This window comes from Ictidomys tridecemlineatus, chromosome 2 (genome assembly GCF_052094955.1).
Source record: "Ictidomys tridecemlineatus isolate mIctTri1 chromosome 2, mIctTri1.hap1, whole genome shotgun sequence".
NCBI classification, from domain to species: domain Eukaryota; kingdom Metazoa; phylum Chordata; class Mammalia; order Rodentia; family Sciuridae; genus Ictidomys; species Ictidomys tridecemlineatus.
In genome coordinates, this window is record NC_135478.1 from 11,223,205 (window position 1) to 11,239,601 (window position 16,397).

At 40.2% G+C, this 16,397-nt stretch overlaps 2 protein-coding genes across 2 annotated transcripts; both read left to right on the forward strand.

Annotated features, from left to right (window-relative positions):
* Window positions 1–7,921: 7,921 nt before the first annotated feature.
* LOC144368005 (olfactory receptor 7A17-like) lies at window positions 7,922–14,252 on the forward strand. Its single transcript, XM_078025999.1, has 5 exons — window positions 7,922–8,834; window positions 11,075–11,166; window positions 11,461–11,540; window positions 13,982–14,049; window positions 14,239–14,252. The coding sequence occupies exons 1-5, from the start codon at window positions 7,922–7,924 to the stop codon at window positions 14,250–14,252; spliced, it is 1,167 nt and encodes a 388-aa protein (XP_077882125.1).
* Window positions 14,253–14,753: 501 nt separating this feature from the next.
* LOC144368006 (olfactory receptor 7A10-like) lies at window positions 14,754–15,407 on the forward strand. Its single transcript, XM_078026008.1, has one exon. It carries the CDS (start codon window positions 14,754–14,756, stop codon window positions 15,405–15,407), a length of 654 nt encoding a protein of 217 aa, XP_077882134.1.
* Window positions 15,408–16,397: the final 990 nt, after the last annotated feature.

Here is a 16,397-nt window from a genome sequence, read left to right on the forward strand (position 1 = left end):
AGGTATATTTGAATATGTTTCCATATTGACAAGAAAGTTCCAGACCAAGAGAATGCTTGTTAATGCTACCTTTTTACACCAGTTCATGAGTGTAAAAAATAGATTTCACAAAATCTTCTTTTACACTGGGTATTCACATGAAAAAAAATTAATTATTAGGTGAAAAAGCATGTGTTAAAGAGCTCTACTTTGCGATTATTTCATAACCTGTGAGGTTGAAAACGTGTGTGGACTTGTTAGCCATTGACTTTCTCTTTTGCAAATTTTCTACCATCTTCTGTTTTTTTTTTTTTTTGCATTGGGGTTAGAGTATTTTGATTTCTATGTAGGTATTACTGCATTTTTCATATAAAAATGAACACATTCACCCACTTTGATGCTGCCACTTAATTCCTCTATGTGTCTGTGGGTTTAAGATGTTTGTGTAAGGAAATGTGTGAAAATTTCTAATTTTATACCATCAAGCAATAAACATGTATAATTAAGAAAAGGAAAGGTCTCAAATAACCTTATGTCACTTTTCAAGAAACTGGAAGAACAGACTGAAAACTGAAAGATATCATGCTGAATGAAATAAGTCAGAGCCACAAAGAGAAATACTTCATGATTTCTCTTGCATGTGGAATGAAAAACGAAGCTGAATACAGAGAAACAGAGCAGGTTCATATGGGATATGACCTCTTCTGGAGACCCCATATTCTTTGGGCTACAAAGCATTTTTCAAAAGTATATTATCTAATGTCACTCAAGGTCCTTTAAAAAAACACTTGAAAACAAGATCTGTAACACCCTTGAGAGCAAGGAATGCAATTTTCTTTGAAAATGGCATGGCGGAGAAGACCTAGGACCATCCACACTTGAGATTTTTTTTTTCAGTTTTGGGTGCTAGGGTTGGAACCCAGGGACATGCACATGCTAGATTAATGCTGTACTTACTGAGCTGCACCCTAATTCTAACAGAAGATCATAGGCTTGTTACTCAGAGTGACCTATGGACTTGGTCCTCCAACCCTAATATGATGTGGTTAGGATGCTGAGCCTCCGACACAAAGAACTATGGCCTCATAATTCACGCTTAGACTTGAATACTTGGTAATTCTTATGCATGGTGAAATTTGTCTAAAACATTTTTTTCACTGTTGACATTTGGGGTCAGAATAATTATGTGTGTTGGGATTTGTCCTTTGCATCACCCTTTAGATATTGCCAACTATCCCCAGGAGAAGTATATCTCTCATTGAGAACCGTAGTTTGAGAACTGGAACCATTATTCCAGAAATCAAGTTCAGGCCAAATCCCTTCCTTGATTGGCAACATTTGTCTGCTCCATTTCTGCACTGGAGAATGGAGTTCATAATAGCACAACTATCTCGCACAATAGGATTCAAAAAATAAAATTGCACAATTCCTAGAGGGTACTAATCTCAGATTGTAGTGCTCAAAAATAATGAAATGCGAATCTTACTATTAAGATGAGTACTTTTTAACTTTTACAAAAACTATAAAATATTGTAGACTTGAGAAAGAGACCATGAAAACAAGAAGTGTATTTCCCAAACCTTTAGTCCAGAGGACCACAATTCTCCCTCTTGTTAAAAATGGCATGACAATTTTCAGGGGTATCTGGTGCTTTGTACCCACTACAGATATCTGCTTTTAAGATCCATGAGATCCAATCAAGATGAGCTCATCAGTGTCAGACTATGCGAGGAGACTGGACCTCTGCAAGTCAGATAGGTCCATGGAGGCACAATATAAACTAGTTTCACTGGACTATAAATGGGTCTCCTGGGAACACAGAACAACAGGAAAAATTTCCTGTCTTTCTAGGCCAGTGTCCCCCAGGGTAACAAGAGGGAAATGAGCCTAGTGAGCAGATATAGGGAGCTGTGGCTCTCTGCTGTGATGTCGTCTCAGTGCACAGCCTTACGTGGGATGGGACGTGTTAGAGTCCTTCGAGGTCTTCAGCCTGCCTGTGGACCTGACACTGACTCCTTCCTGCTGTGTTTTCTGGGGACAGAGCTTCAGTCACCATCAAGCCCACCCAGGCAGGACCTTGCACTTCCACAGGGAGACCTTCCTCCCAGAGCTGGTCTCCAGGTGAGTCTGGGAGCTCAGTGGACACTGCAGGAGAGCATAAGAGAGAATGGAGCACAAGACTCTTTAGCTGAGGTCAGCAGAGAGGCAGGCCAACCTATACCAGAGCAGGGCTATTGCTGTCCTAATGATTTAGTCACAATTTTGCACAACTAAATGAGAAGTGAACATTCCACTGGTTAACCTAGGGTTCACTGCTGACTATGAAAAGGTGCTAACAAAGGTGGAAGGGAAGATGGGAGGGGGGATCCTAGTGCTCCCAGAGAAAGATCATAGATCCAAGGATCTTTGAAATTAATGGGAATAGAGGATAGGAATTAACTGTGGAGGGACATGAAGTGAAGTTAGGACTCTTTGTGTTTAAGGTGAGATAAAGTTGACACACTTGATGATGCGTATATATTGCTGACAAAGATCCTGAGCTTGCAAATATTAACTTGAAGAAAAAGTTCAGGAGAACAGGAGTTCAAACATTTTTTAAAGTATTATTTCTGTCCTGGAGCATTCACATTAAAGAACATGATTTCATAGGTGAATAGAGAGATGCCTAGGACCCTTATTTTGAAGTGATTTGAATATCTGTGAGGCTGAATGCATCTGTGGTTTGGTAGCCAGTTACTGCTGCATGGCCAAGTGTCTAAGCAAGTCATGCCCTTGTATGTGGAGGTGGAAGAATTAGCTCCCTCCCACTGACTTTTGCAATATTCTTGCAAACAAAGTATTGAGATTTATTTTTTCTTTCATAAACTGCCTGTTTGCCATTTAGTTCTTTCATGCATATATAGAGAGATTTGTGGAGGACATTTAAGAATTTGTGATTTTTTTGTGCCAAATCTATCAATCATATTATGTTTGCACATTGCTTTTTTTTCCTGAAAGAATTGAAGTATTAATTTAATATTCTTTACTTGTGGATCCTTACTTTAAATAAAAAAAGATCATGAAGGTTCTTGTGCACGTTAATGCTAATATTTACAACTTGTTTTCTCATCTCTGTTATTGCTTATTATATTTTGGCTTTTTCTATTCAGAAATGGGCCTAATGAACAAATGTAGGGAGCTATAGGAGGCAAAACCTCCAGCACTCATTGGGAAGGCAGTCATGCTTCTTTGCCATTTGATTATAGCTCGTCGGGTTATTATTAAGAACATCGAGTACAGATATCTTTATATGAAACAAGTTAACACTTTAGATACTGTTATCATCATGGATTTCAGAACCCTGTTATTTCCAAGTCCATGGCAATTTAATCTTTCATTAGTAACCCAGGTTGATAGAATTAAGTAATTTCTATGTTATATCATTTAGATGTTTTATATTTTCCTTCTATCTTATTTTAATTGGTGCATGCTGCATGTATGCATCGAAATATGACACTAGACCCCATTAACAGACAGAGAGTTCATGTAATAAATTGGAGAACATTTAAAAAATAGCATCAGGAGTATAATGACAGTCACAGAAGTCAGGAAGAGTAGGATGAGAGGGGAGAGAGGAAGGTTGCACAGTGGGCACTTGTACACAGATACACAGGAGGAATAAGTCCTGGTGAGGTATGAAGCAGGAGGAGGATTACAGGTCACAACAAGGTATCCCATATCTTTACATCCATGATATTTATCATAAAATCACAAAATTACTTACAAAATGCTAAGTGGGTTTTTGATTATATTTTTTAATAAAGAATTAGAGGATTTTGAAGTTTCTTAACACAAGAAATTGATAAATGTTTAAGGGGAGGGAAGTGATCATTACCCTGGTTTGAGAATCGCCTGTGTGTACACATATTTAATTATCACACTCCTCCAGTCACCTGTACAGCTGTTATGTGCCAATAAAAAAGAACTGTGCTGAGAATGTTCTTCAGTTGTAGAGCAATTGCCTGGCATATGCAAGGCCCTGGGTTTGGTCCCCAGCACTGCAAAAGAAGACAAAATGCCAAAACAGAATCCAAACATAAAAAAATAATTGATGTGATGTAGTAAATAAAATAAAATATAAAACCCACAAACTCATTACTTTAAAGAAAAAAAACTGCTACTCTTACACTAATTTAATCAATGCCGTCCTTCTCCATTGTATCAATTCTCACTCTAACAAATTTTCTCTCTCTATTAGGTCAGCCTACACTCACATACACCTTTAATACAAATGTCTGAATGAGATTCTGTGCCCATGGTCAGTGCCCTGGGTATTTAGTGCGGAATGCTTTCTAAGTTATCCCTCCTTCCTTTTTCACTCAATAATTCCTAGCAGCTTCCTGCAAACCATCTAACATCATGCAAGTCAGACATTTCAAAGGATGTGCCATTTTGCACAATGAGGCTGTTGTACTCATATATTTGATGGACTTTCATAGTCTTTCTCATTAATTTGCTATTATACAAATGCTGCGAAAATATCTTGCTATGTTAAGTTCAAAGAGTGCTTCTCAACCAGGAGTGTTACTTGTCCCCTGGGGGACACTGGGCAAGGAGTGGAGACATTTTTGGTTTTCATACAGGGGAGGGGTCATGAGAGGTCAAGGACACTGCTCACCATCCCACAGTGCACAGGACAGCCCCCATCTCAAAGAATCACTTGTCCCAGATGTCAATATTGGAGAGATGGAGGGACCTTGAGTTAAAGATACTTGCACTTTTACTATTTATGGCTGTCTTCAGATTGCTCCCAATACCTGGCATAAGGGCACATTTCTGCCACCAAATTAGGGTTTCCCTTTTGTTCTGTTTAAAAATCCCAACCCTCATCAGTGGAACAGATCTTCTGTGGCTGGAGGATGTGAAAAAAATAATTCTTGTTTTCTTGAACTTTTACTGACTTTTGGCAAATATTTGTATATTTCATCAACATTTTGATTTCCCTATTATTGTTACCAGCCCATTTTTCTACCAGTGTCAATATTTTGACTGATTTTTACAAACTATTGTTTCTTACTTGACTTTTGGGATGATACATTTGATCATAAAAATGTATATTTTATTTAGTGTCCTATGTTCGTCTTACTCCTGAGTTTCTTGCCTTAATGATTTTGCTCACTGGAGATTTTACATATAATTTTAGATGTTTAGTTAAAGTGAATTTTGTATTTTTTGCACTGAGGTCTTTTACTTCTCTGATTATTGTTAACATGTATGAGGGAGGGGTCCAACATCATTTCCTTCCATTCAGCCATTTATCTAAACTTTTATTCTAACATTTCTCACTAACTTTGTCATAGATGCAACGTCCACATACACTCAGACTCAATCCCGATTCATCTCGCAAGTGATAATGGAGCATTCAGTACCTGCCAGAGTATCACAGGAACATTGTAGGCCATATTCTAAGATGTCAAAGCCTTTGACCATGTAACTATTAACCCACCTTTAAATCCTGAACGTTTTACTGTTCTCTGTCTGGTGTCAGTTAACTGTTACTTTTTATTCTTCTGCAGTGCAGAGGATCCAGCCCAGCACCACCACCCCCATGCGAGGCAGGTTTCCCACCACAGAGCTTCACTCCCAACCCCTGGTTTAGTTCATTTTGGGGGCTCCATTCAATTTTGCTTAACACAGTTCTTTGGAAACAACCCTGGTGAGTCTGGCTTCATCCTCCTTGTATTTACACTCAGTCTCTCACTTTCTTACACTTGTTTGTGTCACTGAACCTAACTTTTCAAACCTTTCTGAAAATGGAAAGGTCACAAGGGGTGCGTCTCTGTTGATTTGCATCTTGAATGACAGGAGCATAGATTGACGACGGCAGTACACACATGTCATGGCACAGTGCCCTCAGCACCGCATTAGGACAGATCAGGGTGGAGTTGTCACCATATTTTCAGGTTAGACAAGGAGCAGAACCAGGGCTGGAGGTACCTATAGGATTTAAAAAAAAAATTAGAAAGAGAGATTAAATCCATAAACCCAAGAGCAACCAAGAAAAGATACCACATGAGCAAAGAGAGAAAGGGGCCCAGCTTGTCCATTTGGGCCATTTCCAAACCAGTCAAATAGGGAACAGGTGCAGGAAAACCAGATTCTTCAGCTCCATGTAAACTATGGTGAACTTGTGGTCCCTTGCCTATCCTTTGAGGAATTGTTAACTTGTTACCTTTGGTCATTTTTGTTGTGCGGTCATATTTCTATAAGGTGTGGAACCCATAAATACATCACTATTTTGACGTTGGATACATTTCTTTCTCTTATTTTTGCAGGACCTGCAGGGGCTGGGCCCTGGCCTGGAGCCAGAATCAAGGAGCATTTTCTTCCTTTCAGTCTCTCAGGGGCCTTCCGAGGTCATTGCCTTGTCCCCAGCCACCAATGCCCACTTCGTTTCTCTATTCTTCTCTGTATTTGTTGGGCTTTCTCTTTCTCTCTCTCTCTCCCACCCCCTCCCTCATGTTCTTCAAATGCCGAACGTAATGTAGCAAATGTAGCAAACTGTAACGGTATTTTCTCCATCTTTACTTCTCAACAGGAGGTTTACAGGAAGACGTCCTGGCTGCCATTTCTGCATCAGGGAACGGTTAATCTGATCTGGCCAGCTTGCACTGCAAACACTAGGAGCCTAAAAGAGTGGTGAGGCCACATTGGTGATGTGGTGTGTGTGTGTGTGTGTGTGTGTGTGTGTGTGTGTGTGTGTGTTTGCGCCATCCTCGGGGCAGGGCACTGGAAACCAATTTCAAGGCAATTCCGATGATATGACCATTGGTGGCATAAGTAGCCTGTCCATTTCATTTCCCAGGCTGCCTTTCAACACGATTAACAGTTTACATAATGGGGATGAAGGTCTCTCAGTGTTTGGCAGTTTCAGCTCTAGCAGAGAGACCATCTCATTCCTAAGATCCTCTGACACTGTACCTTGTCATTATACCTCTTTTTTTTGAGAGTTACATACAAACTAAATGAACATTTAAAATGTATTATAAAAATGTAAATAGCAATATTTTTTATCATCAGGTAGCCGATTATAAAGCTATTTATATAAAGACACTTGGGTATGAAAAATCTTACACATACATACCTCTTCTTTATTGGCCTCTACCCAGTGGTTTTTTGAGGCCTTTGAACACCTGAAACAAGTTCCTGTCTCAGGCCCTTTTCACTGACTATTCTCTCTGCTAAACCTCAGCAGATGACCTCCTGCCTCCTGCACTACTCTCTTGAGGTCTCTGTTCTATGTTACCTTCTCTGCTGATCTTGCCTGAACACCCTTAAAAAATAGCAGCACTAGGGCCTGGGGGTGCAGGTCTGTGGTGGAGCGGCTGCTCAGCACACAGGAAGCCCTGGGTTTTATCCCCAGCCCTGCTCTCTCCTTCATATCTGCTTCATGTCCTTCATGGTTCCTTCACCATGGGATGAGCTACAGAATTCTTTAACAACATTATTGAGGCATAATTAATATTCAAAGAACCACTTGTGTTTAATGGGTACAATCTGGAGAGTTTACACATGTGCAAGAATATGTACAAAAAGGGAACAGATTATGATTTACGTATCGCATATAATCCTTTGCCCATTATTGGGATGTAGGAGCTTTTCTTATTCCAGTACTGATGGTTCCTGGACATGGTTAGCATTCCATTGAAACTTCTTCAATGTTAAGGAATAATTTATCATTAGCGCTGCAGAATAAGTAAAATTCTGGAGAAAAGGGTCAGAGTGGGACAGGAGTTCCTCAGCAGTAAGAGGAATGTCCTAAGAGGACAGATCCATAAACAAAGTGTGGAAATCCAGGCTTGACAGGAAATGTAAACTGTAACATTTTAACCATATCAGTGCTGTTCATCTGTGTGACCAGAAGTCATGGTATTTTTCTCTTTCTGGTAGTTATATCCATGCCATGGAATCAGGAAACAATACAAGAATTTCAGAATTCCTTCTGCTGGGATTTTCAGAGGACCCAGAACTGCAGCCTCTCATCTTTGGCCTTTTCCTGTCCATGTACCTTGTCACTGTGCTGGGGAACCTGCTCATCATCCTGGCCACCATCTCAGACTCCCACCTGCACACACCCATGTACTTCTTCCTCTCCAACCTGTCCTTTGTGGACATCTGCTTCACCTCCACCACCATCCCCAAGATGCTGGTGAACATCCAGACACAGAGCAAGGCTATTACCTATGCAGGCTGCATCACCCAAATGTGCCTTTTCTTGGTTTTTGGAGAGTTGGACAACTTCCTCCTGGCTATGATGGCCTATGATAGGTATGTGGCCATCTGCCACGCACTGCACTACACTGTCATCATGAATCCCAGGCTCTGTGGTTTGCTGGTTCTGGTGTGCTGGATCCTGAGTGTCCTGCATGCCCTGTTACAGAGCTTAATGGTGTTGCGACTATCTTTCAGCCCACATTTAGAAATCCCCCACTTTTTCTGTGAACTCAACCAGGTGGTCCAACTTGCCTGTTCTGACATCTTCCTTAATAACATGTTGATGTATTTTATTGCCCTGTTGTTGGCTTCTATTGCCCTCATTGGCATCCTTTACTCTTATGCTAAGATAACTTCCTCCATCTGTGCAATCTCATCAGCTCAGGGTAAGTTCAAAGCCTTCTCCACCTGTGCATCTCACCTCTCCGTGGTCTCCTTATTTTATGGCACAGGACTGGGTGTGTACCTGAGTTCTGCTGCAGCCCAGAGCTCACACTCCAGTGCAACAGCCTCGGTGATGTACACTGTGGTCACCCCCATGCTGAACCCCTTCATCTACAGTCTGAGGAATAAGGACATAAAAAAATCTCTGAAAAGTCTTTTTGGAGGGTAATTATAGAAGGGCCTCTTGCCCTGAGGCTTCACTAGTACCTGACTTTGATTGCAGGAGCAAAGTCTCAGAGCCACAAATTGTGATTCTTTGTTTAGAGTGTGAATGTGTAATGCTCATCATGTCTCCATTCTATCTATTTTCTGAAGTTTTTATGACTCTGAATTCAACCTCTCTATACAACCTCTCTATACAACAATTTTTTTTGCTGTGTTGTCCTGATTTTCTAAATTTATTCCAAAAATTATTCTGAATATCAGACCAGAAATATTTTAAAATTACCATTTCTCTCATAGGTTAGCAAAAATTCTTCTAATTAACATCTTCCTACATGACTTATAATGTGTTGATTAATCATGTTTCTTTCCCTCTATGAAAGCGTTGTCTTCTCTCTGTAAAAACTATCCTTCAGAATTAAGGCAATTCTTGCAACTTGTAATAGAAGGTCATCCAAGGTCACAGTTTTGCATTATCATTTGTTTGGATATTGGTACTTGGAAAAGGGAGAAATGGTGGAATGAAATCGATGAATTTATGCTATGTACACATATGAATATACCACTGTGAGTTTCACCTTTATGTATGTTTATAAAGCAATAATTAAAAATTATAAATATTAGAAGGAGGACTAGAAGAGTAGAGAAAATGGGGAGAGATAGAGGGAAGAGAGGAATGGAAAAGAAAAGAACCAGGGACCAAAGTGGAACAAATTATCTTCCATGCATGTGTGACTTGTCAGAATGAACCTAGATATTATCTACAACTTTAAGCACTAATAAAAAATTTGAAAAAGAAAAATGTTCTTCTTGATAATTTCTACTTAATATGTGAGTGTTCTTTATTGGGGTTTTGGAAAAATTGTTTGTACGCCAACATATTCAAAAGCTCTATGGAGTAGGATCTAGACTTATTTTGGAGATCGTTATGCTGCCTACCAAATGCCTTTTTCTAGAATTATATGAATTTTCATTCATATCCCTGGAGTAAATTATTCATCAGGATAGATGGTGCACACCTTTAATCCCAGCTACTTGAATCCAAGGTTGAAGACAGAGGATGGCAACTTTGAGGCTGGGAATGTTACCACAATATTGGCTTAAAATAAAATAACAATAAAAGGTCAGGTTATGGATCCCAGAATTAGACTATCTCTGGATTCACTCCCCAGTACCACAAATAATAATATTAATAATAACAATAATAATAATAACAACAACAACAACAATAATGACAAAACACAAAAATTGTTAAAGTGAATACTCTGACTTTTGAGATCATATCCAAAGCCCACTTTGGGAGGAGAGGAATTGAACCTACCTACCCCTGACTCTCACAGACCATCACAGCCTTTCTATGCAGAGTACCTTCCACAGACCTGGACCTGCAACACAGGAGCCCCTTGGTCATGCTAGAATGCATAGTTCCTGGGACTAGAGTCTCACTATGGCCTCAGAATTCTCATTTCATTTGCATCCCTGCAAATTCCTCTGCATAATAAAGTTGGTCTAGAACTGGCTTGGATCACCTCCTCTCTGCTGACATTTGGGGTCAGGGATCTCTCCTGGGCATCATAGTTGATTGGCACCCCCTGCAGACATTGCCAAGGAAAAATATCTTCAGTTGAGAACCACAGGCTCAGAGCTTGAGAACTGGGGATACTATGTCAAACTTCAAATGAAAGTTCCATTTGTACTTTATAAAAAATTTATTTTGAGACAGGGTGTGTCACTAAGTTCCTGAGACTGGCCTAGAAATTGCAATTGTTCTGCCTGGGTCTCTGGAGTGGCTAGGTTGACAGGTGTGTGGCACCTTGTCTGGCCAGTCCATACCTGATGTCAAACATTTGTCAGCCCTGTTTCTACAGTGGAGATGTAGTTCATAATTGTACTAACACATAAAACAGACTTCATAGAATAGACTTCAGTAAAAGTGAAGCTGCCCAGTTCCTATCAGGTCAGTTCCTATCAGGTGTTAGCATTAGGCTATGGTGCATACAAACAAACTAACCACCTCATCTTAATAAATATTTCAAAATGAGGGGCTGAATGGGAGCTCTTCACTTCTGTTAAAACTATAAATTTCCTGATAGTGTTTTGGTTGTGAAGGCAAGAAGTGTAATGGCCAAGGCTTTATACCATGGGAACACAATTCTTACCCTTGTTAAGATGGCAATGAGTATTTTCTGGTAATTTTTGCACACCACAGGTCCATGATTCGAAGACACATGAACTCTTACAAAGATGAGCTCATCAGTGTCAGACTTAGAAAATACTTTGGGTCACAGGAGGGATGAAGTGCCAGGAGGCTGGACCTCTGGGAGGCAGGTGGGTCCATGGAGGAACAATAAACACTAGGTTCCCTGGGTTATAAATGGGTCTCCTGGGAACAGAGAATCCGCAGGAAGAATTTCCTGTCTTTCCAGGCCAGTGTCCCTCGGGGGAACAGGAGGGAAATTAGCTAATGAGCAGATATAGGGAGCTGTGGCTCTCTGCTCTGACATGGTCCCTCAGTGCACAGTCCTGTGCTGGACAGGATGTGGTGATGTCCTTTGAGGTCTCAGGTCTGGGTTCCCAGGAGCCCAGTACTGGACTCCTTCCTGCTGTGTTTTCTGGGGACAGAGCTTCAGTCACCATCAAGCCCACCCAGGCAGGACCTTGCACTTCCACAGGGAGACCTTCCTCCCGGAGATGGTCTCCAGGTGAGTCTGAGAGCTCAGTGGACACTGCAGGAGAGAAGCAGAGAGAATGGAACCCGAGACTCTTTAGCTGATGTCAGTGGAGACCCAGGCCGACCTAGTCCAGAGCAGGGCTGCTATGGCCGCCTACTGTCCTGATGTCACAGGCTGCATTGATTCAAAACAGTTATTTGAGAAGTGGACATTGCACTGGTTAATGCAGGGTTCACTGCTGACCATGAAATGGAGCTAACAGAGGCTGAAGAGAATATGGGAGGGAGGCGTCCAGAACTTCCAGAGAAAGAACAGGGGTCCAAGGATCTTTGGAATTAAGGGAGCAGAGGAATAGGGGTTAACTGCGGAGGGTCAAGAAGTTATCTTAGGGCAGTTTAAAAATGTGTGTGAGATTAAGATGAGAAGTAATTGATTGACTATTTGTTATTTACAAAAATACTGGTTAAATATCTTGCAAAAATTATCTTACTACAAAAGTTCATGGAGCACAGATTTTAAAGTACTGTTTTCTCTATAGTAACATTGAAAAACATAATTTATAGGCAAATAGAGATATGCCTATAGCTTTACTGTGGAATGATTTGAACCTTGTGAGGCTGAATATCCCTGTGGTGTGTTAGCTATTTCCTGTGTGTTGCAAAGGGCTGTGTCGGTTTCTCTATGGTGTATTTGACAGGAGTCCCCCTCACCTCTGCTTTCCAAGATAGCCTTTTAAAGAGATCATTTGAATTCTTTTCTTCTACAGATTGCCTATTTTAATGCATACAGAGATATTTTAGTTGTGACAGTGTGAAAATATGTAACTAATTTAAATTCTAGTCTATCTAGTAATTGTATTTGCCTTTTCTGAAACTATGAGTGATGAATACTCTTTCTTTTTCTGGCTTTGCTTTAAATAAAAATGGTAGTGAACATTCTTGTGCACCCCTAGTACTATTTCCAACTTGTTTTCATATCTCTGTGTTGCTTACTGTGTCTTTTGTTGTTTTCTGATCAGATCCATTGCTTAGAAAGACATCACCTGTAGGCATCATTGAAAAAACATTCATGTTTATTTCCCTCTGGATCCAAGCACATTTTGTCATTATTTATCATATTCTAATGTAAATTATTTTTAATGAGAGATAATTAAAACTTTACATATTTTCACCCATGTGCAGTTTATAGGACTTCCTTCATTTTGTATTATTTCTGGGTTTTGGCAGTGTACTCTTGAATATTCATAACCCATGTTGATATCATTAAATAATTCCTATTTTACATCTTTCCTTTGGATGTTTTAGATTTTTTATTCTACTTTGTTTCAAATAGTGAATGCTGAATGAATGTAATAAAAAGTGACATGGAACCCCATCAACATGTACAGGATGATAAATAAGAGAAAATTTAACACTCAGTATAGTAGAATGAAGGCTGGTGGTCAGCAGAGGTAGGAAAGGCCAGGGGATTAGCCAGAGAGTCCTGATAACTGCAGCAGTCCACAGTCACATGTGGAAGGGGGCCCTGTCCCAGCACAGTGGAAAGTTTGTAGTCTGCATCCATTTCTCATACATTTTTATGTCCACTGACCATTGGGGTAGTTTTTTTGACTATTAAACAGTTTCAAATTGTATGTAGTGATATGTGTTTGTCTTCTTATACCCGAGTGTCTTCCCTTTAATTTTTTATATAATGTCTAGATGTACATCCTCAACTTTTATTTTTTCATTTTTACACTGAGGTTTCTTTAATCTGATTTTTGGTAAATGTGTGAGCTAGGAGATTAACTTCATCTTCTCTGAGACAGATGGCTGCATTATAAGGATTTTTCCTACCATCTAGTATTTTCCTATCAGGTGGCTATTTAACTGTGTTTTATGAAATGTCCACACACACTAAACATCATTCTAAATTCATTCTTAAGAAATAATTGAGCACTTATCACCTGCAACAATTTCATAGGAACATTATCTGCTATATTCTAGTGTGTAAAAGTCTTTGTCAATTTAATTATTATTTCACGCTGATATTTTTAAAATGCTGTATATCATCTTTTTATTTTTTTCAGTTCTTTTTCAATTTCTTTTTGTTTGGAAAACCATGAAAATAGCAGCTCCAGTGGCTCAGGATGTTGGTTAGTGTAGAGCACTTGCAAACACAGAGAAGGCCAAGAGTTCACAACACACACACACACACACACACACACACACACACACACACAAAACCTCTACAATATACCTGATTTTGTTTTTCTCATAGTTGCTTCACCCTCAGCCATGCTATGTGATTATTTCTGTTTAAAACAGTTTTATTGAGTTGTAATTAATATTTAAAGGACCACAAGGAGTTGATGTGTATAATTCAGTGAGGGGGCACAGTTGCCAATACATGTGATATATGATTAGCACCAAAATGCAATAGATTGTGATTTGCCTCTGTGTGGATGTGCTCTGTCCATCATTGGGATGTAGGAGCTTTGGTTGTGGAGGCCTGGACAGCCTCTGCTACGTGGCCAGAACTCTGCATGTGCTCCTCCATGGTAAGAAGTAATTTCTTATTAAAAGTGTACAATGCATGAACTACAGATAAACGCTTAGAGTTAGACAGAAATTCATACTCAGTAATGGCACTAGGGATGCCCTAGGATGACCAGACCATGAAATAAAACATAAATGAATTTCTTGGAAAATATAAATTCCTCCATTTCTGTTTTTGTTTTTGTTTTTAGGTACTGGGATTTGAGCCCAAGGATACTTTACCAATGCGCCAGTGCAGTCCTTTTAATTTGAGACAGGATCTTGCTAAGTTGCTTAGGGCCTTGATAAATTGGTGAGGCTGGCCTTGAGCTTGCAATCCTTCTGCTTCAGCCTCTGGAGCCCATGAGATTATAGGTATTTTCCATCATGTGTGGCTAAATTGTCCCATTCAACCAAATCAGTCGTATCTATATGTGTGAAAAGAAATCATGTTATTTGTTTTTTTCTTGGTAATTATATCTGCCACATGGAACCAGGGAATTATACAAGAGTATCAGAATTTCATTTACTGGGATTTTCAGAGGACCCAGAACTGCAGCCCCTCATCTTTGGCCTTTTCCTGTCCATGTACCTGGTCACTGTGCTGGGGAACCTGTTCATCATCCTGACCACCATCTCAGACTCCCACCTGCACACACCTATGTACTTCTTCCTCTCCAACCTGTCCTTTGTGGACATCTGCTTCACCTCCACCACCATCCCCAAGATGCTGGTGAACATCCAGACACAGAGCAAGGTCATTACCTATGCAGGCTGCATCACCCAGATGTACTTTTTCATGGTTTTCCTAGAGGTGGACAACTTCCTCCTGACTGTGATGGCCTACACTGTCATCATGAATCCCAGGTTCTGTGGTTTGCTAGTTCTCTTGTGCTGGATCCTGAGTGTCCTGCATGCCCTGTTGCAAAGCTTAATGGTGTTGCGACTTTCCTTTTGCACACACGTAGAAATCCCCCACTTTTTCTGTGAACTCAACCAGGTGATCCAACTTGCCTGTTCTGACACCTTACTTAATGATGCTGTGATGTATCTTGTAACTGTGTTGCTGGGAGGTGGCCCCATCACTAGCATCATTTACTCCTACTCCAAGATCGTGTCCTCCATCCGTGCAATATCATCAGCTCAGGGCAAGAACAAAGCCTTCTCTACCTGTGCATCTCACCTCTCCATGGCCCTCTTATTTTATGGCACAGGCCTGGGTGTGTACTTTAGTCCTGCTGCAGCCCAGAGCTCACCCTCCAGTGCAACAGCCTCTGTCATGTACACCGTGGTCACCCCCCTGCTGAACCCCTTCATCTACAGCCTGAGGAATAAGGATGTGAAGGGAGCCCTGAGAAGGCTCTTTGGAGGGAAACTGTAGGAGGGTTCAGAAGCCCATGCTCAGGACTGCAGGCAGCAAAGCCTCGGAGCCAGAGTTGGGGTTTCTGATGAGATTGGGAATGTAAAGCTTCTACCTTCTGTTTTATTTCCTGCAGATTCATTGCTCTGATTTCAACATCTCTCTACCATTTAACAACTCCCTTCATTCAGCTTCCTGGTTTCTCTGATGTTCAATAGTTTTTCACTTCATCTGATTTTTTTCAATTCTTCCAAATGTTGGACAAGAAATATTGAAGTCATGGGACAGGAAAGATTTCTTACAAATCATTTTTCCCTCTTGAAATATAGTGTATTGATTAATGTTTCTTCTCTTTTACTGAAAAACATTCATTTGTGTTGCTCTATCTGTGGAGAAACAGCCCTGGACACCTGAGGCAGATTTTGCAATTTGTAGTAAAGAGAAATGTGGCATTGAAGTGTTTCTCCTTTGCATGATCAATCCTGTGTGTGTCCATGCTTCAACCGCTCCTCTAGATAATTTGGACTTTAGTATAGTGGTATTGCTTGTGACAGAGTATTGGGGACTAAAAATTAATTTAAAAATTTAAGCCATTTTCTTTAAAATTCTATGGATTAGGATGGAAACATCTGTGGGAGATCATTATTTTGCCTACTGTAGGTTCTTTTACAGAATGTTATTTGTTGTCTCTCAAGAGTCCTTGTATAGAATTGTTGGCTGGACATGATGGAGCACACCTTTAAACCAAGAGTTTGGATGCTAAAACTGAAGGATCATCATTGTGAAGCCAGCCTGGGCAAGTTAAAGAGACCCAGGCTAAATAAATAAATAAATAAGAATCGGCATATCACCCGGGGGTAGGCTACTTCTGGGTTCAATTCTCAGTACCATGAATAATAATAACAACAACAAAAATACACAGAAATCAATACATCCTCTAGAGTCAGTGAGCATACTCCTATTTAAAAATAATGCACAAAAATAATGACATACAAAAACATTTTGGGAGGA

Bases quoted from the DNA above. Each gene is read 5' to 3' on its own strand.
- LOC144368006 (XM_078026008.1), top strand. From the start codon at position 14,754: ATGCTGGTGAACATCCAGACACAGAGCAAGGTCATTACCTATGCAGGC.
- LOC144368005 (XM_078025999.1), top strand. From the start codon at position 7,922: ATGGAATCAGGAAACAATACAAGAATTTCAGAATTCCTTCTGCTGGGA. The intron at 8,835-11,074 runs TTGGAGGGTAAT...ACACATGAACTC, and splicing joins AAAATCTCTGAAAAGTCTTT to TTACAAAGATGAGCTCATCA. The intron at 11,541-13,981 runs GTGAGTCTGAGA...ATTGGGATGTAG, and splicing joins CTCCCGGAGATGGTCTCCAG to GAGCTTTGGTTGTGGAGGCC.